Source organism: Bombina bombina, chromosome 8, assembly GCF_027579735.1.
Source record: "Bombina bombina isolate aBomBom1 chromosome 8, aBomBom1.pri, whole genome shotgun sequence".
Taxonomy (NCBI): Eukaryota; Metazoa; Chordata; class Amphibia; order Anura; family Bombinatoridae; genus Bombina; species Bombina bombina.
This window is the reverse complement of record NC_069506.1, coordinates 60346038-60369233: the sequence shown is the minus strand read 5'-3', so window position 1 is coordinate 60369233 and position 23196 is coordinate 60346038. Positions and strand designations below refer to the sequence as shown.

Below are 23196 nucleotides of genomic sequence, written 5' to 3'. Positions count from 1 at the left end.
GACACGTATCTTCATGTTCCCATTCACAGGGATCATTACCAGTATCTGAGGTTTTGCCTTTCTGGACAAACATTTCCAGTTTGTTGCTCTTTCCGTTTGGCCTTGCTACAGGTCCCAGAATTTTCACAAAGGTTCTGGGGGTTTTTCTGACAGTGGTCAGGTCTCAGGGCATTGCTGTGGTGCCTTATCTGGATGACATCTTAGTTCAAGCACCATCTTTTCTTCTAGTATGATCTCATACAGAGATTTTGTTGTCTATTCTACGTTCCCATGGGTGGAAAGTAAATCTGGGAAAGAGTTCCCTTGTACCAGATACAAGGGTATGTTTCTTGATAACAATTTTGTCCATCAGTGGCTCAATGCATGGAGGTGATTGGTCTGATGGTTGTTTCTATGGACATCATTCCTTTTGCTCGGTTCTATCTGAAACCTCTGCAAATATGCATGCTCAGTCAATGGAACGGAGACCATTCAGATCTCTCACAGAGGATAGATTTGGATCCCCTAACAAGAGACTCTCTCTTGTGGGGGATGTGACAGGACCATCTGTCTCGGGGTACATCGTTCCAGAGACCTTCCTGGGTGATTGTGACCACGGATGCCAGTCTATTAGGCTGAGAGAAGTTTGGGGCTCCTTAAAAGCGCAGGCCTGTGGACTCAGGAGGAGTCTTCTCTTCCTATAAACATCTTAGAGTTGAGAGCAATCTTCAATGCTTTGACAGCTTGGCCTCGACTAGCCTTGGTCCGGTTCATCAGATTTCAGTCGGACAACATCACCTTGGTGGCCTACATCAGGGAGTAACTTGGAGATCCTTAGCAATGAAGGAGGTGACTCAAATTCTACAGTGGGCAGAGTCTCACGGTTGCCATCTCTCTGCCATTTACATCCTAGGGGTGGACAACTGGGAAGCAGATTTTCTGAGAAGGCAGTCCTTTCATCCCGGAGAGTGGGCTCCCCACCCAGAGATTTTCACAAAAAACCCTCAGGTGGGGGGTTCCGGAGTTGGATCTGATGGCGTTTCATCTAAACGCCAAGCTTCCAAAGTACGGTTCAAGGTCAAGAGATCCTCAAGCCGTTCTGCTAGACGCTTCCTCGGTTTGCCCTCCTTACACAAGTCATTGCTCGTGTCAAGCAGGAGAAAGAGTCTGTGATCCTCATATCTCCTGCATGGCCTCCCAGGATCTGGTTTGCGGATCTGGTGAAGATGTCATCTCTTCTACCTTGGAGGTTGCCTCTGAGGAAGGACCTTCTACTCAGGGTCCCTTTCTTCATCCAAATCTAGATTCTCTGAAGCTGACTGCTTGGAGATGGAATGCCTAGTTTTGGCTATACGTGGCTTTTTTAAGAAAGTCATATTTACCATGCTTCAGGCTCGTAAGCTGTTACTCATAGAATTTGCCATAGGGTATGGCATAAATAACTTTTTGGTGTAATTCAAAGGGGTTCTCCTTGAACAGAGTAACGTTTCCTTGAATTTTGGCTTTTCTTCAAGAGGGCCTAGAAAAAGGGTTGTCAGTCAGTACTCTGAAGTGTCAGGTTTCTGCACTGCCTATTATTTTGCACAATAGTCTGTCAGATCTGTCAGATGTTCAATCTTTTGTTCAGGCCTTGGTCAGAATCAAGCCTGTGTTTAAACCTATTGCTCCTCCTTGGAGCTTTAATCTTGTTCTTAAAGTTTTACAGCAGGCTCAGTTTGAGCCGATGCATTCTGTTGACATTAAATTACTATCTTGGAAGGTTTTGTTTCTTCTTGCTATTTCTTCTGCTCACAGAGTTTCTGAACTTTCGACTCTGCAGTGTGATTCACCTTACCTTATTTTTCATGCTGACAAGGCAGTCCTCCGTACTAAGCTGGGGTTTCTCCCTAAGGTAGTGTCAGATCGCAATATTAATCAGGAAATTGTTGTTCCTCCTGTTTGTTCTAATCCTTCTTCCCAGAAGGAACGTCTTTTGCATAACTTGGATGTTGTGCATGCTTTAAAATGTTACCTTCAAGCAACTAAAGATTTTTGGCAGACTTTTGCCCTGTTCGTTGTTTTCTCTAGTAAGCGTAGAGGTCAGAAGGCCACTTCTACCACTCTTTCTCTCTGGTTGAGAAGTGTTATCTGTTTAGCTTATGAGACAGCTGGACAACAGCCTCCTGAGAGAATTACGGCTCATTCCACTAGAGCAGTCTCATCTTTTTGGGCTTTCAAAAAATTATGCCTCTGTGGAACAAATTTCCAAGGCGGCCACATGGTCTTCTATACATACTTTTTCCAAATTTGATACTTTTGCCTCGGCTGAAGCTCCCTATGTGAGAAAATTTCTTCAAGCGGTGGTGCCTTCGGTGTTGGTCCAACTGTCTTGTTTCTTCCTCTCTTTCATTCTGTGTCCACTAGCTTGGGTATTGGTTCCCACTAGTAATTGGAATGAATCATGGACTCTCCATGCCAAAGGAAAGAAAAAAAATGTATGCTTACCTGATCAATTTATTTATTTCCAGGCATGGAGATTCCACAACCCGCCCTTGTTTAAATTCAGACAACAGGTTTTTTGTACAAACCTCGGGCATCTCTATACCCTTGTGTTAACTTCTTTTTCCGTTCCCTTTGGCCGAATGACTGAGGTTATGGGTAAGCGAAGTGACACTTAACAGCTCTGCTGGGGTGCTCTTTGCCTCCTCCTGCTGACCAGCAGTGAATATCCCACTAGTAATTGGAATGAATTGTGGACTCTCTATGCCTGGAAAGAAATACATTTATCAGGTAAGCATGCATTATTATTTTTTTTTGCTAATCCTTATTGGTTAAGTAAATAACCAAACAATATTAGAATTGGTGGTCTAAAATGTTTGAATTAGGTCTTCTCTCCTCTATAGTCAATGAGAGGAGGGTAAAAGGGGTAAATGGGCACTTAATGGGTTTTTGAAGCAGCGTTGGCTTGGATGGCATCTCAGGAAGTCCTATTTTTAGTATGCCATAGGATTATGATTTAAAAGTAGATTTCAAATACTCTAGTTTGATGAAAAAATGGTTGGATAATCCATTAAAAAGTTGTTTTCTATGGCTTTGGATAAGTTTTGCATGGTTTGCACCCATCTTTAACAATCAAAAATTATACAGGCACAAAATCATAAATTAGCTTGAAGGACTATGCTAACCATTGAGATAAAAAAGTATTCATGCTGTTTATCTGTAAACATTCCTGAATATAAAATTCCCTATTTTATATTAGTATTTATTTTTTAACATAGAAACGTTTGTATGATTTTAGTAACAATGGTAGTTCATATGATATTCGAAGTAGAGTGAAAGATATTAACTAGAAAATATATTTGTGGAGGCTTATCAGTTTCTTTTACAAATAGATCTCTTAATAAAAATAATTATTATAATCATCATCGTCAATCAATCAACAAAACAAAATTTAAGTATGTTAAAACAATCTTTCATACATTTTTTACTTCCAGTTCTTATTGAACCAAATATTTTTACTTATACACACACACACACAAATATATTCAGTATATATATATATATATATATATATATATATATATATATATATTTCAATTAAACATATAGAGAAATACTTTAGTCTAAATATCTTACAAAAGCTATTTATATTGTAGGTTCAACTACAAAATTTTATAAGTTCAGTTCTCAATTTTTATTTTAATTAATCTAAATTAAACATATATGTAGTCTACATTTATCTATTACATGAAAATACATAATTTCAGGTATTTTTAAAATAGAAATATATATTTTTTGTATCATCCTACAATGCATTTATGTGGATTATATCAGTTATTGAATTATTAAAAATCCTTTATGAAATTTCCTTCATTTCTGTTAATACGGAAATTTTAGAGTACATGGATATAAGCCGAACACGTAGAGGTAGTAAAATATACAATTTCTTTATTGATTATTCCAGGGTAAACTACAGAGAAATTGAGCCATTAATGTTTTATACGTTACAAAAAAGAGCATATTAATAGACATTGCTGCCATTCTATAAATAGTTACATAATAAATTCCTTTTGGATGTAGATTTTATTTGTGTTCCCTAATGACATTGAAAGACAATATTATTTTCTTGACCTTCAAATTTAGAATGAATTGATCATTTAAACCTTGGACTTTTTTTTTGCAGAAAACATGTTTAGCAATTTAAGTATACATAGGCAAATTATATAATATTAGTGAAATTATATATGTAAAGAAATCACAAAAAAATGATATCACCTATCAAGGCATAAATAGAACAATCCCAGTACCAAATAATCTCATCATAATAGTTTCTTTGAAACTTGCAATATTTTTTTTAATTATTTGGAAACATATTTATTTAAATTGCTTATTTTATAAACGGTATTATTTATTTTAGGATACAATAATTTATTCGCCCGGGAGGACGTTTTATTTCAAAATTTCAGTTTCTTTGTTAAACCTGCCAAGTTACATAATACATATTTTGACATGTAGCAGAACTGAAAACAATTGTATTCACTTAATGTAGAAGCTGTTAGTTATATTACTTCAGTCAGAGGCAATAAAATAAGTATTTTTGTTTCATATTTAAAACAGAAATAATGGTGTATATTCAATAAAGCTTGTTCGTGATTTGTATTTATTTTTTTTGCTGAAAAACTCTGCAACATTTCACCTCAAATTGTAGAATTCAAAGTGATTTGTAATGTCCCTCTCGTCACAGAGTGAGATCAGCTTTATTATATAATCAATGGAAGCATACAATTGTAAACATTTTTCTAGTTTAATTTTGCTTTATTCTCTTGGTATCCTTTCTTGAAGGAGCAGCAATGCACCACTGGGAATTAGCTGAACACATCGGTAGGCCAATCACAAGAGGCATATATGTGCAGACACCAATCAGCACCTACCTCTCGGCTCCTGAGCCTATCTAGATATGCTTTTAAAAAATGGATACCAAGGGAATGAAGCAAATCGGATAAAATAAGTAAATTGGAAAGTCGTCCCCTTTAAAGAGACATGAAACAACATGATTCAGATAAAGCATACAGTTTTAAACAACTTTCTCATTTACCTCTTATCAGATTTGCTTTACTCTCTTGGTATCCTCTGTTAAAGGAACTCATCAGGTGAGCCAATGACAACTGTTATATATAAGCAGCCACAAATCAGCAGCTAGCTCCCAGTAGTGCATTGCTGCTTCTGAGCCTACCTAAGTATGATTTTAAACAAAGGATACTAAAAGAATGAAGCAAATTGGATAATAGAAGTACATTGAGAAGTCGTTTAAAATTGTATGCTCTGTCTGAATCATGAAACAAAAAAATAGATTTCATGTCCCTTCAAAGGGACAGTCTATTCAAAATTAAACGTTCATGATTCTGATAGGGCGTATAATTTTAAACAACTTTCCAATTGACTTTTAGCATCAAATTTGCTTTGTTCGCTTGGTATTCTTAGTTGAAAGCGAAACCTAAGTAGGCTCATATGATTTCTAAGCCCTTGAAGGCCACCTCTTATCTAAATGCATTTGACAGCGTTTCACAGCTAGAGGGCATTCGTTCATGTTTACCATATAGATAACATTGTGCTCACGCCTGTGGAGTGACTTATGAGAGGGCACTGATTGTCTAAAATGCAAGTCTGTCATAATAACTGAAATAAAGGGGCAGTCTGTAGAGGCTTAGGGGTCTATCTATCAAGCTCCGTATTTCTGGCGAGCCTTCTAGAGACCGGTGCTCCATAACCTATCCACCTGCTCTGAGGAGGCGGACAGACATCTCCACAATTCAACCCTATTGAATACAATCGGGTTAATTGACATTCCCCCTGCTAGCTGCCGGTTGGCTGCGAATCTGCAGGGGGCGGCGTTGCACCAGCAGTTCACAAGACCTACTGGTGCAATGCTGAATGCGGAGAGCGTATTGCTCTCCGCATTTAGCGATGTCTGTCGGACCTGATCCGCTGATCGGATCATGCCGGACAGACACATAATAAATAGGCCCCTTAGATACAAGGTATATTAATATAACAGTGTTATGCAAAACTGGGGAATGGTTAATAAAGGGATTATGTATCTTTTTAAACATTAAAAATTATGGAGTAGACTGTCCCTTTAACTTCTCACTGCAAAAAACAGGTTCTGCCTGTGAAGGATAGTGGCATCCCAAAAATACCTTCACAACATAACCAAATTTAAAAAAACAACAAAAAACAACAACAATCTAGGTATAAACAGATCAAAAAAGAAAAAGTGAAAATGGTTAAAGAGGAAAAACATAAAAATAAAACGAGAAGATTGTCCGCTTTAAACTGTTGAGACACCATTACATGGTGAGGTACTTTGTGAATTTCTCAAGCTTGCATGAGCTTTAGGCGAAATCCCTGACCACGCCTTTTGTTTCCTTCTGCTCGGTTTCTGAGACAGTTCTCATTCTATTCAGGGAGACTACTTTACACTTTTAATCAGACGTGAATATTTTAAAATAACAAACATTTACAAAACCCATTTACAAGTTTCCCAAGTGTAACTTTTTAAATTATTGCTTTTTTGTAATGCTAGCGCTTCTTGTTAGCTATGCGAGATATTACGTATTGGGGACACTTAACACAAATATATACGTTAAAGGGATGTTAAACAATAGATATTTGCTAGACATAATGGTGTATTCAAAGCAAACAGTAGCCTTAGAATAATATGTAGCTGTATTTTTTATAATTATATTAGTTATTAGTTGTTTAAAGGAACACTAAAGTCAAAATGACATTTTCATGATTAAAATAGAAACAAAACTTTCAAAATTACTTCCATTATCAAACTGTGCTCAGTATTTTTTTATGCACACTTTCTGAGGCACCAGCTACTACTCAGCAAGAGTTCACAGTATATACATATGAGTCTGTGATGGGCTGATGGCAGTCACATGATACAGGGGCCAGCAAATTGAGGTCAATTTTGAAATTTGTCAGAAAACCCCCCAAAAATTACTGCTCATTCAGTGGCAGTTGGTGAAGTTTTAAGTTGTTAGGGCAGAATAAGTTGTTGTTTTTCCATTGTTTTTTTTTTTACAGAAATCAGACATATATTTAGTAATTTAAAAAACATTTGATATAGAGTTGAACATAGTTTACATCATATTAAAGAGCCCCTTTATGATATTTAATCAGGAATAATTCACTGAATGAACTAAAACTCTTAAAGGGACAGTGTAGTACAAATTAAACTTTCATGATTAATGACATGCAATTTTAAACAACTTTTCCAGATTACTTTTATCATCAAATTTGCATTGTTCTCTTGGTATTCTTTGTTGAAAGCTAAATCTAGGTATAATCAAATGCTGATTTCTAAGCCCTTAAAAGCTGCCTCTTATTTCAGTGCATTTTGACTGTTTTTCATAGCTAGACAGTGCTAGTTCGTGTGTGGCAGATAGATAACGTGCTCACTCCCATGGAGTTATTTAGGAGTCAGCACTGATTGGCTAAAATGCAAATCTGTCAAAAGAACTGAAATAATGGGGCAGTTTGCAGAGGCTTAGATACAAGGTAATCACAGAGGTAAAAAGTGTAGTAATATAACAGTGTTGGTTATGCAAAACTGGGGAATGGGTAATAAAGGGATTATCTATCTGTTAAATGATATAAATTAAGAAGTTAACTGGAGAAACATGCTGGGCACTGTTTTTTAAAAATAAATTACTATTTACAAAGATGGTATAATTTTGAGCAAACTCTCTGTATTTTATACTTGTATCGTCATCATAATAACTAGCTTATGTTTATAGAGAACAGTTTAAATTGATTATGCCACTCTATATTAAAAACACAGTAAGTATAACATTTACAGATAACTACAGCACAGTTAGTAAATTTATAAGACAAGTTCAACACATATTTTCCAAACATGCAGCTTATTAGAGCTGCAACTAGTGATTGATTATCAATTTTGTATCTTAAAATAACTTTTTTCAACTACAAATCCATCTATTTTCAAACTGTTAAAATCCAAAATGTTTCTTTTCATAAACAAATCTTATAGTTATAGAAAAATGTTTAGTAACTTACATGTTGCTTTAACTTCTTGTCTGCTACTAAATGCTGCAACACTTTGCATCAAAATAAATTGCAGTCCCTTCTGATGTACTGTATAAAAGGTTAAGATGCATTCAGATAAACATGAAAATATTGAAAGGAAATCAAGTTATATTTGATTTACTGTAATAATCTGAAAACTATTCTGAAGTTATCAGGTAATTTTTACTAGTTTTGATAAAATCTTACAGGTTTCAGATAGAGGGGCGCTGGCTCTGAGGGTGTCTAATGGTGTAGATATACGTTAATCAATCAGCTTGATATAAATTTAGATGCCATTGGGAATAAAGAACTCCAATGGTATATCTGTATACACTCAATATAAATAGGTGCAGTATACTCACTGAGTCAAATCTCCAGTATCAGTGATGTCACAAGACAGAAACCTTCATTCATAAGAACATAAGTTTATTAGCTCAACGCGTTTCAAAGAACAAGTCATCTTTATCAAGAGCCTTTTAATTTGCTCTTGATAAAGACGACTTGTTTGTTGAAATGCATTGAGCTAATAAACTTATGTTCTTACGAATTACGGTTTCTGTCGTTTTATGACACCACTGATACTGGAGATTTGACTCACAGTGGCCTCTATTTATCAAAGGACTTGCGGACCTGATCCGACAGTGCGGATCAGGTCCGCAAGACCTCGCTAAATGCGGAGAGCAATACGCTCTCCACATTTAACATTGCACCAGCAGCTCACAAGATACGTACGGAGCTTGAAGAGCCGTGTTTCTGGCGAGTCTTCAGACTCGGCAGAAATACAAGTTATGAAGCAGCGGTCTAAAGACCGCTGCTCCATAATCCTGTCCGCCTGCTCTGAGCAGGCAGACAGGAATTGCCGGAAATCAACCTGATCGAGTACGATCGGGTTGATTGACACCTCCCTGCTGGCGGCCGATTGGCCGCAAGTCAGCAGGGGGCGGCGTTGCACCAACAGCTCTTGTGAGCTGCTGGTGCAATGTTAAATGTGGAGAGCGTATTGCTCTCCGCATTTAGCAAGGTCTTGCGGACCTGATCCGCACTGTCGGATCAGGTCCGCAAGTCCTTTGATAAATAGAGGCCACTGTGAGTCAAATCTCCAGTATCAGTGATGTCATAAAACGACAGAAACCTTAATTCGTAAGAACATAAGTTTATTAGCTCAATGCATTTCAACAAACAAGTCGTCTTTATCAAGAGCAAATTAAAAGGCTCTTGATAAAGATGACTTGTTCTTTGAAACGCGTTGAGCTAATAAACTTATGTTCTTATGAATGAAGGTTTCTGTCTTGTGACATCACTGATACTGGAGATTTGACTCAGTGAGTATACTGCACTTATTTATATTGAGTGTATACAGATATACCATTGGAGTTCTTTATTCCCAGTGGCATCTGGATTTACATCAAACTGATTGATTAACGTATATCTACACCATTAGACACCCTCAGAGCCAGCGCCCCTCTATCTGAAACCTAAACTTAATAACAGTTCTTTGGGAGAAACTGTGGGAGGCAGTGGCTCCATCCTTTGAGGGGAGTATTTGTTCCTTCCATTTACCACAGCCTTTTGTTAGATCATTTTACAATTGTCTGTTTGTATTTTTTTCTATTGATAAAATCTTAGCCTATTCACTTCCTAAAAAATATATATTCTTTTTAAAGGGACATAATACTCATATGCTAAATCACTTGAAACTGATGCAGTATAACTGTAAAAAGCTGACAGGAAAATTTCACCTGAGCATCTCTATATAAAAAAGGAAGATATTTTACCTCACAATCTCCTCAGCTCAGCAGAGTAAGTTCTGTGTAAAAAGTTATACTTCAGCTGCTCCCAGATGCAGGTAAAAAAAAAATAAAAAAAAATGAAGAAATGAACAGCAGCCAATCATCATTAGTAGTGCTGAGGTCATGAACTCTTACTGTGATCTCATAAGATTTGACTTAACTCTCATGAGATTTCATAGTAAGCTTCCTTTACCTGATTGGTGAAATAATATGAGAGTTCACGAGGCTCATGCTTTCAGATGTCCCAGGACAGACACACTAAAATGCTTCTTAGAAATCCTTTACAATGGGAGGTGGCTACTGAGGAACTTTTGAGGTAAAATATCTTTCCTTTTTACATAGAGATGTTCAGGAGATATTTTCTAGTCAGCTATGCTGCATCACTTTCAAGTGTTTAAACATTTGGGTATTATGGCCCTTTAAATAATATCGTTTTTTTAAGTACACAATAATTAACATTCTATATTACAAAACAGTGGCATATTTAGGTTTTGTGTTGCCCTAGGCACTAAAAATGCTGCTGCCCCCCAAAGGTTTTACTTCCCCAAACACAATACTGAGTGCTAAAAGCCAACATAACTAAAGGCAATAGCTAGCTAAATAAATGAGAGGTTCAGAATTACCTCTAAAACTGTAAGCTCCATGGGCATTCTCTTATTATACCCTTTTAGAATATAAGCTCCTTGGCAAAATCTCTCATTATAAACCTGTATAATACTTCTAAAATAACTGTAAGCTTCGTATAAATATAGCCACAAAAAATGTGCTGCCCCCCCCTCTAATATGTTGACCTAGGCAACTGCCTTGTTCTCTTATTATACCCTTTTAGAATATAAGCTCCTTGGCAAAATCTCTCATTATAAACCTGTATAATACTTCTAAAATAACTGTAAGCTTCGTATAAATATAGCCACAAAAAATGTGCTGCCCCCCCCTCTAATATGTTGACCTAGGCAACTGCCTTGTTTGCCTAGGCCAAAATACGCCCCTGTTACAATAACAATAACAGAAAAACTTACTTATAAAGTGGGCGGCAGAGTGTGTGGAATCTAAATGTCATATCTACATTAAAAAGTAAGTTTTATTGCACAACTTTATTACAACTGATTAATTAAACTACATCTAAAATATCACTAACATTCCAGATTTGATATTATAAAGGGGAGAGATTATCATCACTGTTTTAAGCATTTTTGTTTGCAAACTTTGCTGTTCTGGAATAAATCCTCTTAATTATGTTTATCTTACCTCCTTTCGCTGTATTCGTTTAGATGCTGATATAAATTAGATAATGTTCCAATCAAGAAAATGCTGTGTAGCATATAGCAGGGTCACAGTTCTGAACCATGCAGGTTGCTCCTTTCTGATGGCAGTGAAAAATGGACCCAATTTTTTTAGTTAAAGGCACAGTAAAGTAAAAAATAATAATGTGTGATTCAGATGGAGCATGCAATTTAAAGCAACTTTCTAATTTGCTCCTTTCTTTGTTCTCTTGGTATCTTTATTTGTATGTAAGCTTAGGAGCCAGCCCATTTTTTAGTAGTAGTAGCAATGCACTACTGGGAGCTAGCAGCTGATTGTTGGCTGCACATATATGTCTCTTGTCATTGGCTCACCTGGGGTGTTCAGCTAGCTCCCAGCTGTACATTACTGCTCCTTCAACAGATGATGCTAAAAGGATGGGGAAAATGATTTTGTTTTAAAATTGTATGCTTTATATGAATTATGAAAGAAGAATTTTGGGTTTCATGTTACAGGAAAAGGAGTCAAATTAAATTGTGTGAATATAATATAATTATACACAATATAAAATGTTATGGTGAAAACCAATTGAATGCATTTATTGAACATTTTGGTGAATAAGACAATCATTATTGTGTGTACGGTTTAATACAGCATTTCTCTTCTCTAGGCTCAGCAATACAAAGAAACAGGCTGTACATACAGTCATGGGCATATGGATGGTATCCTTCATCCTTTCCACCCTTCCGGCTGTTGGATGGCATGATACAACGGAAAGGTTTTATACCCGGGACTGCCGTTTCATTGTCACTGAAATTGGCCTTGGATTTGGAGTTTGTTTTCTCCTTTTAATCAGCGGCAGCGTCGTTATGGGAGTGGTTTGCATTGTTATTACCCTTTTTCAAACATTTTCTATCCACACTGGGCAAAATGTTGATAAACATAAGTTCAATGTGCCCACTATTGTGGTTGAGGACGCTCACGGCAAAAGAAGATCATCTATTGATGGCTCTGAACCCATTAAAACTTCTCTCCAAATCACTTATCTTATATCAGGGATTGTATTTATTTATGATTTTCTATTGGGCTTCCCTGTTCTGGTAAGTATAATATCTTATATCTTTAAAAAAAAGTGTTGAAAATAATTTATATGAAAATACAAATTATAAAGTATCATAGTGTAAACAGTATTTGTTTTTTTTTTACCATGTATGATTTATCTGGACATTTATATATTAATTTACAACAATATAAGGACTTATCTCATTATTGAATTCATAGATAACCTTTGTTCCATAATGCCCCCCCCCCCCCCAAATAGATGGAGCTGCAAGAAATGTTTTTAGTGTTTAATGTTCCTTTAAGGGGCTTAATAAAGCTGAGGCTGTAAGTATTTTTCACCAAAAACAGCAACACCAGAACAAGAGGTTATGGTCTCAAGTTGAAGCGTAGTACAGTGTTTCTCAACCGCGGTCCTCAAGTACCCCCAACATGCCAGGTTTTTTATTATAGCAGAAAGTGATACTGAACCCAAATTTTTTCTTTCATGATTAAGATAGAGCATGCAATTTTAAGCAACTTTCTAATGTACTCCTATTATCAAATTTTCTTCATTCTCTTAGTATCTTTATTTGAATAGCAAGAATGTAAGTTTAGATGCCGGCCCATTTTTGGTAAACTACCTGGGTTGTTCTTGCTTATTGGTGGATAAATTCACCCACCAATAAACAAGTGCTGTCCAGGGTCCTAAACCAAAAATCGACTGGCTCCTTAGCTTAGATGCCTTATTTTTTCAAATAAAGATAGCAAGAGAACAAAGAAAAATTGATAATAGGAGTAAATTAGAAAGTTGCTTAAAATTGCATGCTCAGTGAAGTAATCAGCTGATCAGTAACCATGCTTACCAACCTGCTATTACCCATCAGCTGATTATTTCATGAAGACTGTGGTTGAGAAACAATGGTGTAGTAGTTTCAGAAGTAATTTGTGGAAGGGAGGTTGATTAATGGAAACAACTTCTATTAGAGGCTGTAAGGAAAAACACCTCAAGTATTTCTGTGATAAGTGTAAGGCTTTCCTATAAACTAAATAAGCTTACAACTCTATTAAACTTTTGGCCAGACTTGTTGGACATGTGATTCTTATCTGCTGTCAAAATCTAAGTGGCTATGTATATAAAAGTGTACATGGTTAATATGTTATTATGTTACTTTGTCTTACATAAAAGATACAAATGGTTTGAAATGTATTGATATAGTCTCTCTATCCTGTATCATTTCATGATATACATTGCCCTTTGTTTGCTGTCTCTCAGTAGCCTCTCCCATTAGTGCTGGCTAACCGACAAGATCTCTGATTATAGTTTGGTACTTACCTTGTTTTTATCTCTGTGTACTGACCTGTCATTAATTTGCCTACTTATTTTGCTATATAACAATGTATTCATCAATATTACCACATTAAAGGAATAGTCTAGTCAAAATTAAATGTTCTTGATTCAGATAGAGCATGTCATTTTAATCAACTTTCTAATTTACTCCTATTATACATTTCTCTTCCTTCTCTTGGTATCTTTATTTGAATGTAGGCGTAGGAGCTGGCCCATTTTGTGGTCCAGCATCTGGGTAGCGCTTGCTGATTGGTGTCTACATTTAGACACCAATCAGAAAGTGCTACCCAGGTGCTGAACCAAAATTTGGCTGACTCCTATGCTTACATTCTTGCTTTTTCAAATGAAGATACCAAGAGAACGGAGCAAAATTGATAATAGGAGTAAACTAGAAAGTTGCTTAAAATTGCCTACTCTATCTGAATCATGAAAGTTGAATTTTGACTAGACTATTCCTTTAAGGGAAATAATAGTTAAAATAATTAAAACAATGTGCATGAGTGCATTTCAGTAATGAATAGGAATATTCTTGCACGCTTTCAACATTTTCAGGGCAGGGAGGAGAACAGTACTTGTAGGGAGTAGCTCACTTGGGTGGGGTAGTGGGCAGAGCTAGTGCCATCACTTAAGACCATTACATGTTCCCTTAAAAGGAGATGCTGTAAGAGGGACAGTGGGGAGATTTCCCAACAATAACCGGGACGGTTTAAGAAGCATGTACTTGTAATAGCAAAAATGTGTATAGTAAAAGTTATTAAAGTGAAGGTCAATTTGGATGAATTAGTGCCCGGTTTGTAATAAACCTATTAAAAACAAGGGCATTTTAATTTATCAAAATTGACATTTTTACTCCTTTTCTTAAAAAACGTACCTTTTAATCATGTCAGCTGCTGCAGCGCTTCCTCCACTTGTCGCAAGCCCTCTTTACGGGTCCAAAATGACAAATCCGGCTTCCTCCAATCACAGTGTTGCATCAGGCCATGATCCCCCCAGGGGGAAAGCTGTGATTGGAGAAAGCCAAATTCATCATTTCTGACGTAAGAAGAGGCTTCTGAAGGCCGGGGGAATCGCTGGAGCGGCATTCAGGATTAAAAGGTACGTTTTGGAAGAAAAGGTGTGAAATGTCAATTTTTATGAATTAAAGTGCTCTTGTTTTTAATAGGTTTATTAAAAACCGGGCACTAATTCATCCAAATTGACCTTCACTTTAAAGGGATGCTAAATACAAAATTAAAGTTTCCTGATTCGGGTAGAGCTTGCAATTTTGAAAAAAGTCTTCCAATTTAAAATTATCAAATTATACACAATCTTTTTATATCCACACTTTCTTATGCACAAGCTCTTACTGAGCATGTGCTTTTTTAAGGGACACTAAAGTAAAAATTACATTTTCATGAAGTGAAACTTTAAAAATTACTTCCATTATCAAACTGAGCACAGTGTTTTTATATGTACACTTTCTGAGGAACCAGCTACTACTGAGCATGTGCAAAAGTTCAGTGTATACATATGAGTCTGTGATTGGCTGATGGTTGTCACATGATATGGGGGTAAGGAAATGTAAAAAAACTATTATCAGAAAAAAGCTATTGCTTTTTTTTCAGAGTAAGTGCAGTTGCATTGTCTTTTAATATGCATTTGTTGATAATACAATTCTTTAGTATTTAATAGTCCTTTAAGTTTTCAGTGAAATATGTAAATATGCTATGTATCCTGTCACATGATGCAAAAAGAGGTGCACGCCAAGATGGCGGCTCCCAGTATAAAGATGTTCAGCTTCCCCAAGGAACACAGTTAGAGAACTGAAAATAAGAGAGAAAACAGTATCATGTGAGTAGTAACCATGCCAATGTAAGGTTATCCAGCAGTTTTATGTCCCTTTAAATGCAAGGGCATGAATCACAATCAGCATATGTACATAAGCCCCTAAAAAAACAAGGGCTAGATTATGAGTGGAGCGCAAATTTGCTCTCCTGGGAGTGCTTAATCTGTGCTCGACTTTTTTTGTCATTGTTCGCCAAGTTGTACGCGTATTACAGGTTGCAAGTAAAACTCTTGCTGTTACAGCCTCACACAGAAAAACGACTTTGCGAAGTTGTGAACGCAGGATCGTGTGAACGCAGGATCATATTCGACCATATACTTTAATGGAGATTAGGTTTAAACAAAAAACAGCTGCCAGCTCACGCAAACACGAGCGCAGGATTGCAAAGAGATATATGTATGTATTTCTATATATATGTATATCAGTATTTATATGTGTATATTTGTCTATAAATACATGCATATATATTTCTATACATTTATTTCTATGTGTGTTCCTATAGATCGCTATGTAAAAGAACTTTTGGGCCGGGTTTTCTTTTCTTCTAACACCTGACATCTCATATGTTTGAGCCCTTATAACTTTTTATTGCAATTTAAAAAAAATATATATATTTTTATTAGATAGTGTTATTATGAGTGTAACTGTACTTTAAAATCTATTTTTGTTGTGTTTTGTGACACTTTTTTTTACTTGTGTAACAGTTAACCAAAACTCTGAAATTGCGGTAATCATTCTGGCATAAATCGCAATTGTGCTCATGTGTTTGCATTTAATTTCAACTTGACATATGGGCGGAATTTAACTTATGTGCAAACAGCCAGAAAAATAGCGCGCCACTCATAATATAGCCCTAATCGTTTTAAGGAGAAACCTATTTGCTAATACAAGCATATTACACAAAATGCTTCCTATCAAGACTGAATTGTCTCTCGTGTACATTTTAGTTTTGACTCTTTCAAGATCTATGTCAGTGAAGGGGGGACAAATGCATTTACTCTAAATTTGAAATGGGAATTCGTTTTTTTCTAACAAATTTAAAAATGTCCTTTAAATTGCTAGCACCCTATATCATGTGACAGCCATCAGCCTATCACAAACTCTCATATTTGTATACACTGTGAACTCTTGCACATGCTCAGTAGGAGCTGGTGTCTTAGACATTGTACATATTAAAAGACTGTGCACAATTTCATAATAGAATTAAATTGCAAAGTCTTTTAAAACTGCCTGCTCTATCTGAATCAATAAAGTTTAATTTTGATTTTAATATCCCTTTAAGCAAAAACACTTTGTTGGACATTGTAAAATACAAGGTTGTGTTGTGATGAGATCCATTATGTCATATGAAGTCAAAGTGTTTATCTGGGACAACCAGTTTCTGAGACATTCACAGTTTTATTATCATCATTTATTTGTATAGTGCCGCCAAATTCCGTAGCGCTGGCTACAAACCTGTATGAACCGTAGTTGCTATTACTTTGTCCAAACTAAATGTCCCAAATACTGACTGGGGAATTTTGGGAATATGTTTTATGCACTTAGAAATTCATTGTTATATACAATTTACACTTTTTTTAATTTTGTATTGTGGGCATAACATTGTTTTTATTCATATGAATTGGAAAATCTCCAATTTGTTTTGTATGTATGAAAATGGGTCTCACTATGTCAATGAGTAGACTGAGCATAGGCATTTCTTTGATTCACCGGAAATGTATTTTGCCCTTTACCTCAGTGGGACTCATTAACCTCTCTCAACCAGTAGAAGCTTTCAGTATTGTCAAAAATGTACTATTATAGAGTTTCCACTTAAAGGGACAGTATTTTATTTGTATTTACAATTTACTATAGCTAATGTTTTAGATTGTATCACAGTAATGAGGGTTTTTAACTGGATTATAGAACTTTAAATTAAAGGGTCATTAAAGGGACACTGAACCCAATTTTTTTTTTCGTGATTCAGATAGAGCATGAAATTTTAAGCAGCTTTCTATTTACTCCTATTATCAAATTTTCTTAATTCTCTTGGTATCTTTATTTGAAATGCAAGAATGTAAGTTTAGATGCCAGCCCATTTTTGGTGAACAACCTGGGTTGTTCTTGCTGATTGGTGGATAAATTCACCCACCAATAAAAAAAGTGCTGTCCATAGTACTGAACCAGTTTTAGTTTTCAAATAAAGATAGCAAGAGAACGAAGAAAAATTGATAATAGGAGTAAATTAGAAAGTTGCTTAAAATTGCATGCTCTATCCGAATCACAGAAGAAAAAATTTGGGTTCAGTGTCCCTTTAAGGTAAAAATTAAACTTTTAGAATTCTGATAGTGCTTGCAATTTTAAACGACTTTCCAATTTACTTAGATTATCACATTTGCTTTGTTCTTTTCCTATTCTTTGTTAACTAAACCTAGGTAGGCTGATAGGAGCTTAGTAGGTTTTTACATGTCTAAAGCAGTCTATGGCAACACTGTTTGTAATTATAACATTGCAATAAACAATGTTGCAAACACGGCTGCCAGATGGTTATGGGCTCATACACGCTCCTGAGCTCACTTAATGTTACTCTTTACAAAGGATACCATGAGAACAAAGCAAATTTATAATAGAAGTCATTTGGAAATCTATTTAAAATGTCATGCTCTATCCAATCAATTCAAGTTAATGTTGAATTTACTGTCCATATAAATAATAATAATATATTATTTTCTGCAGTTTTTAGAGAGACTTGGAAAGTAACGTGTTGACTTCCCATTGACATATATTGTATTGTATCTTACACCACTTTTTATTTATTTATTTTACGCCAGAGAATTCTGTACTCTGTGTTTTGTGCAGGGGGGGGGGCTGCTGTGGCGAGAGCGCAGGGCTGGGTGTGTCAAGGGTACATCTGTGCACAGAGTAGCCAGGTCTTGGTGGCGCATGGGCCTGGCTGGGTGGTATTGAAGGACCTGTCCAGAGTGGTGGTGGGAAACCCCATGATGAAACTGCCTGACCCCATTACAAATCTGGTCTTACATTGTGAGAAATATAGGAGGCAAATATTAGCTAAAATTGAGGGGTGGTTCAGCAGACTTCCCAGTGCTAGGGGTCAACAAATCTGTTTCAAGTTTAGAAGCCAGTAAGAATATTTAGGAGTCAGACAGTGGTATTTATATATAGATATTTGGAGAATAACCCAAAAAGAGCCAGAGGTAAAATTTTAGGAGCCAGTGTATATTATAGGGTACTAGACTGTCATATGTAAGTCGCTAGCTGTAAGTCTTGATGTTTCTTTGTTTAAACCAAATTTTTTTCCATTTTGTTAAACATTTAAAGAATTACTACTGTTTTCAAGGCTCGCTGATTCAGTTGTTATATAATACCCACTGATACAAATGTATTATTACAGTTTTGCAATCATTATATTTTTATTGTGACTGTTTTCAAAATCAGTTTCTTCATAACAAAAAGTAAATATATTTAGCTGTAACAACTGCATCCAGTGTGTATAATCTGTTTCAGATGTAGTGCTTCAAAGATGAAAGATATGGGTTGAACAAGCCCTTATAAGCTGCCAAGATAAATTCTTTAAAAGCTTCACTGTTATATAATCTTCTCCACATCACAGGGTCTTTTCTGCCACTAGTTCTATGAGTGCTAAAATAATAGTGAACATAGAGAGCAAGGAGCCGATTTATCAAGGGCCAAATGGCCCTGTTTCTGTGCGAGCCTTCAGGTTCGTCGCAAACAGCAGTTATGAAGCAGTGGTCTATGCAATTGGGTTGATTGACACCCCTTGATAGAGGCCGATTGGCCGCAAATCTGCAGGGGCATTATTGCACAAGTAGTTCACTAGAACTGCTTGTGCAATGTTAAATGCCAACAGCGTATGTTGTCGGCATTTAGCTGGCAGATATGGTATGCTAAGCGTATCATGTCCGCCAGTCTTTGATAAATTGGCCCCAATGGTTTAGATCCTGGTTTCTCAACAGCTGGGCCGTGGCCCAGTACCGGGCCGTGATAGCCCTGCTGGTGGGCCCTGACCTGTCATGCCCCCACTGCACACTCTTACCCCACTGCACACCAGGGGCAGACTGAGACCAATCAAGGCCCCAGGAAAACTGACTCACACTGACCCAAATGTATTCATATTTATGCAAATGAACATGGTAGCCTCCCTGCCCTAATCCCAACAGGCCCATCAACCTCCAGAGCCAGGACCCCCAACATTAAGGGCCAAAGAAAGGGCCCCCAACCTCCAGGGCCAGACCTCACACTCCATGGCCCTCACAGTGACAGACCCTCGGTAGGACCTCCCACACTCCAGGGCCCCCACTAAACCCACACTGAACTGCTTAGTTACTAATAGGGCAAATCCCTGCTGCTTACTAATATATATATATATAAAACTACCGGGACCTGGACATGTCCAGCTAAAATGTTCCGGGCCTTGAGGTCACTTTGGTTGAGAACCACTGGTTTAGATCACATTCCAGTGGTAAATGTTACAACTGTTGGTAAAAGCAACACTTTTAATGGTTTGTTATGTAGATTTTTTTATTATTACTGTCTGTTTTAAATTTTACAAATATGTGGTGTAGCCAATAATTTGTGTAACTATGTAAACACATTTTATATATATACATATACACACATACATAAACTGATGTATACAGGGATGTCAAATTAAAGGGACATGGAACTCAGAATTAAACTTTCATAATTCAATAGTTGCAATTTTAAACAACTTTTTAATTTACTTCTACTACTGTTATCTTGGTATCTTTAATTGAAGAGCAGGCCTAAACAGGCACAAGAGTGTGCATGTGTCTTGATCACTCTATGGTCGCAGTGTCTGTAACAATGTTTTTTTTAACAATGTTATACATTATTCAACACAATAGGTCACAGTGTTTGTAACTATGGAGCATAGCTATGGCTCGCCAGAAACAGCAGTTATGAAGCAGCGGTCATAAAGACCGCTGCTCCATAACCTGTCCGCCTGCTCTGAGCAGGCGGACAGACATCGCCGGAAATCAACTCGATCGAATACGATCGGGTTGATTGACACCCCACTGCTGGCGGCCCATTGGCCGCGAGTCTGCAGGGGGCGGCGTTGCACCAGCAGCACTTGTGAGCTGCTGGTGCAATGCTGAAAATGGCGAGCGTATTGCTCGCCGTATTCAGAGAGGTCTTTCGGACCTGATCCGCACTGTCGGATCAGGTCCGACAGACCTTGATAAATAGAGGCCAATGTATTAACATTGTTACAAATATTGATGCAAACACTGCTGCTGTATACTGCTCAGGACACATGCACACTCTGATGCCTGCCTAGGTATGCTCTTCAACAAAGCATACCAATAGAACAAGGTAGATTTGGTAAAGTTCTTTTAAAGTGCATGATCTATCTGAATAAGGAAATTTAATTTTGATTTTCCTGTTCCTTTAATTGACAACCTTTTACTAAATACAGTCAAAGTATTTGGCCTCTTATTCTGTGGTATAATTGACTTAATTCTTTATACCTTATTGTAAAAATCTGTCCTAAGGTGTTGGCTTTGTTCTTTGTTGGTCTTATTAGAACCACTTCCCCAAAATGCTAAACTATATAATTTGGTGAACTGGCATCTGTGAATCCCCTGCAGTGTATAAATTAGATTGAATAATACAACATTGAATATTTTGTGTATATTATGTGCATTTTACTAAAAACTATAGGTGGGCTTGGTCAATACTCCAGTAACCTCCTTATTTTAATGCTTTGTTGCAAAGTGTCCTTGGATTTCTTTTTTCAGATGTTGGGAAGTATATTAAACTATACACTATATTAAAGTGATGGTAAACGCAGTGGCGGCTGGTGAAGTTTTAGAATGGGGGTGCACAAGACCCTGCCCCTTTTAGAAAGCCACGCCCCTTTGAAAAACATGACCCTTTTTAAAAAACACGCCCCTTTTAACAAGCCACACCCATTTTAAAAGCCACACCCCTTTGCGAAAGTCTGCAGCTGTTAGAAAATATACAACTCAACTTGAAGTAATAGTTTAATATTTTGGCAGTTGTTATCTAATATTATATATATATATAACTTGTAGGTAGGTAGCTCTGCAGCTGTTATAAAATATACAACTCAACTTGAAGTAATAGTTTAATATTTTGGCAGTTTTTATGTAATATATAACTTGTAGGTAGCAGGTAGGTAGCTCTGCAGCTGTTGTAAAATATATAACTCAACTTGAAGTAATAGTTTAATATTTTGGCGGTTGTTATCTAATATTATATATATAACTTGTAGGTAGGTAGCTCTGCAGCTGTTATAAAATATACAACTCAGCTTGAAGTAATAGTTTAATATTTTGGCGGTTGTTATCTAATATTATATATATAACTTGTAGGTAGGTAGCTCTGCAGCTGTTATAAAATATACAACTCAACTTGAAGTAATAGTTTAATATTTTGGCGGTTGTTATCTAATATTATATATATAACTTGTAGGTAGGTCGCTCTGCAGCTGTTAGAAAATATACAACTCAACTTGAAGTAATAGTTTAAATAGTATGGCGGTTGTTATCTAATATATAACTTGTAGGTAGGTAGCTCTGCTGTTCTGCAGCTATTAGAAATATCAACTAGAAGTTGAACTAAATTGTTAAAGAACTCCCTAAAAGTCCAGTATACTCCTAAACTTGCTAATCTCAGACTCAGACTGTGTCTGTTGTTTAAATTACAAGTAGAAAAATAAATTTATTTTTTAACACTAGTTCAAGTTCAAGACTCAACTCAAGTTACTCTATATCAAAAGCAATCTCAGACTCAGACTGTATCTGTTGTTTAAATTACAAGTAGAAAAAAAAAGGATTTTTTTTTCAACACTAGTAGTTCAAGACTCAACTCACTCAGTTACTCTATATAAAAAACTTCAGGCCTGCAGCAAAAACCATTAAAATATGTGCCCACAAACTGTCAAACAACTTACTGAACTAATATAATATAGTACTGTAGTATAAAATGTAATTAGTAACTATGTTCTACTAGATAGATAATAGAATACTAGTAGTTAGTGACTGTGAATCTAAAGTTAAGTTCTAAACTCTATTGCTAAGCTAAATGTAATAATGGCTAACTCTAACTAACTCACTCACTGTCTATTATTAGCCTAAGACTATTTGGACACTGCAGCAGCAAATATGACTGTGTTGATGGCTGCCAGCAGGCAGCAAAACAAAATCGTTTTTTGCAGTTAACAGATTTTTGCACACCAGAGCTGAATCGAATCTAAAGTTAAGTTCTAAACTCTATTGCTAAGCTAAGCTAAATGTAATAATGGCTAACTGAACTCTAACTCACTCACTGTCTATATTAGCCTATATTTATTAATTAGCCTAAGGAGCCCTAAGGCTATTTGCACACTGCAGCTCAGGCTCAGCAGCAGCAAATATGACTGTGTTGACTGTTGATGGCTGCCAGCAGGCAGCAAAACAAATTCGTTTTTTGCTAACAGATTTTTGCACAACAGAGCTATGCAAAACGCCTCCTCTCAGCTCAACGGCTATCTCCACAAAGATTTTCGCGCCGTTGAGCCGGGAGGAGTCTCGTGGGGACCATCACGTGAGCCAGGGAGCCCTCTCAGCCTATCACACAGTCCGGATCGAGAGGCTGGGGGAGGAGACAGAGCACAGGCTGAACGACCGCACAGTTCAGCCTGTGCGATTATGCCTCTATAGGCATGAAGCTGGGGAGGAGCTACGCCTGCACAGTGAATACATTGCGATCACTGTGCAGGCATATAGAGCTCCTTACCGCACGTGCGAGTGGGGGGTGGAGACTGGAGCCTGACTGTCAATCATGGGTGCTGCCATATTGGAACCTAAGTTACACTGCAGGTATGTGAAGGAATGTCACTGCATGTGTGCCAA

At 36.7% G+C, this 23196-nt stretch overlaps 1 protein-coding gene across 1 annotated transcript in view; it reads left to right on the top strand.

Annotated features, from left to right (window-relative positions):
- Positions 1-23196, top strand: part of GPR153 (G protein-coupled receptor 153) — a 258601-nt gene that overhangs the window by 118485 nt on the left and 116920 nt on the right. The window contains exon 3 of the mRNA XM_053690392.1: positions 11755-12184. Coding sequence (XP_053546367.1) covers positions 11755-12184 — 430 coding nt within the window. The remainder of the gene's footprint in view (positions 1-11754; positions 12185-23196) is intronic.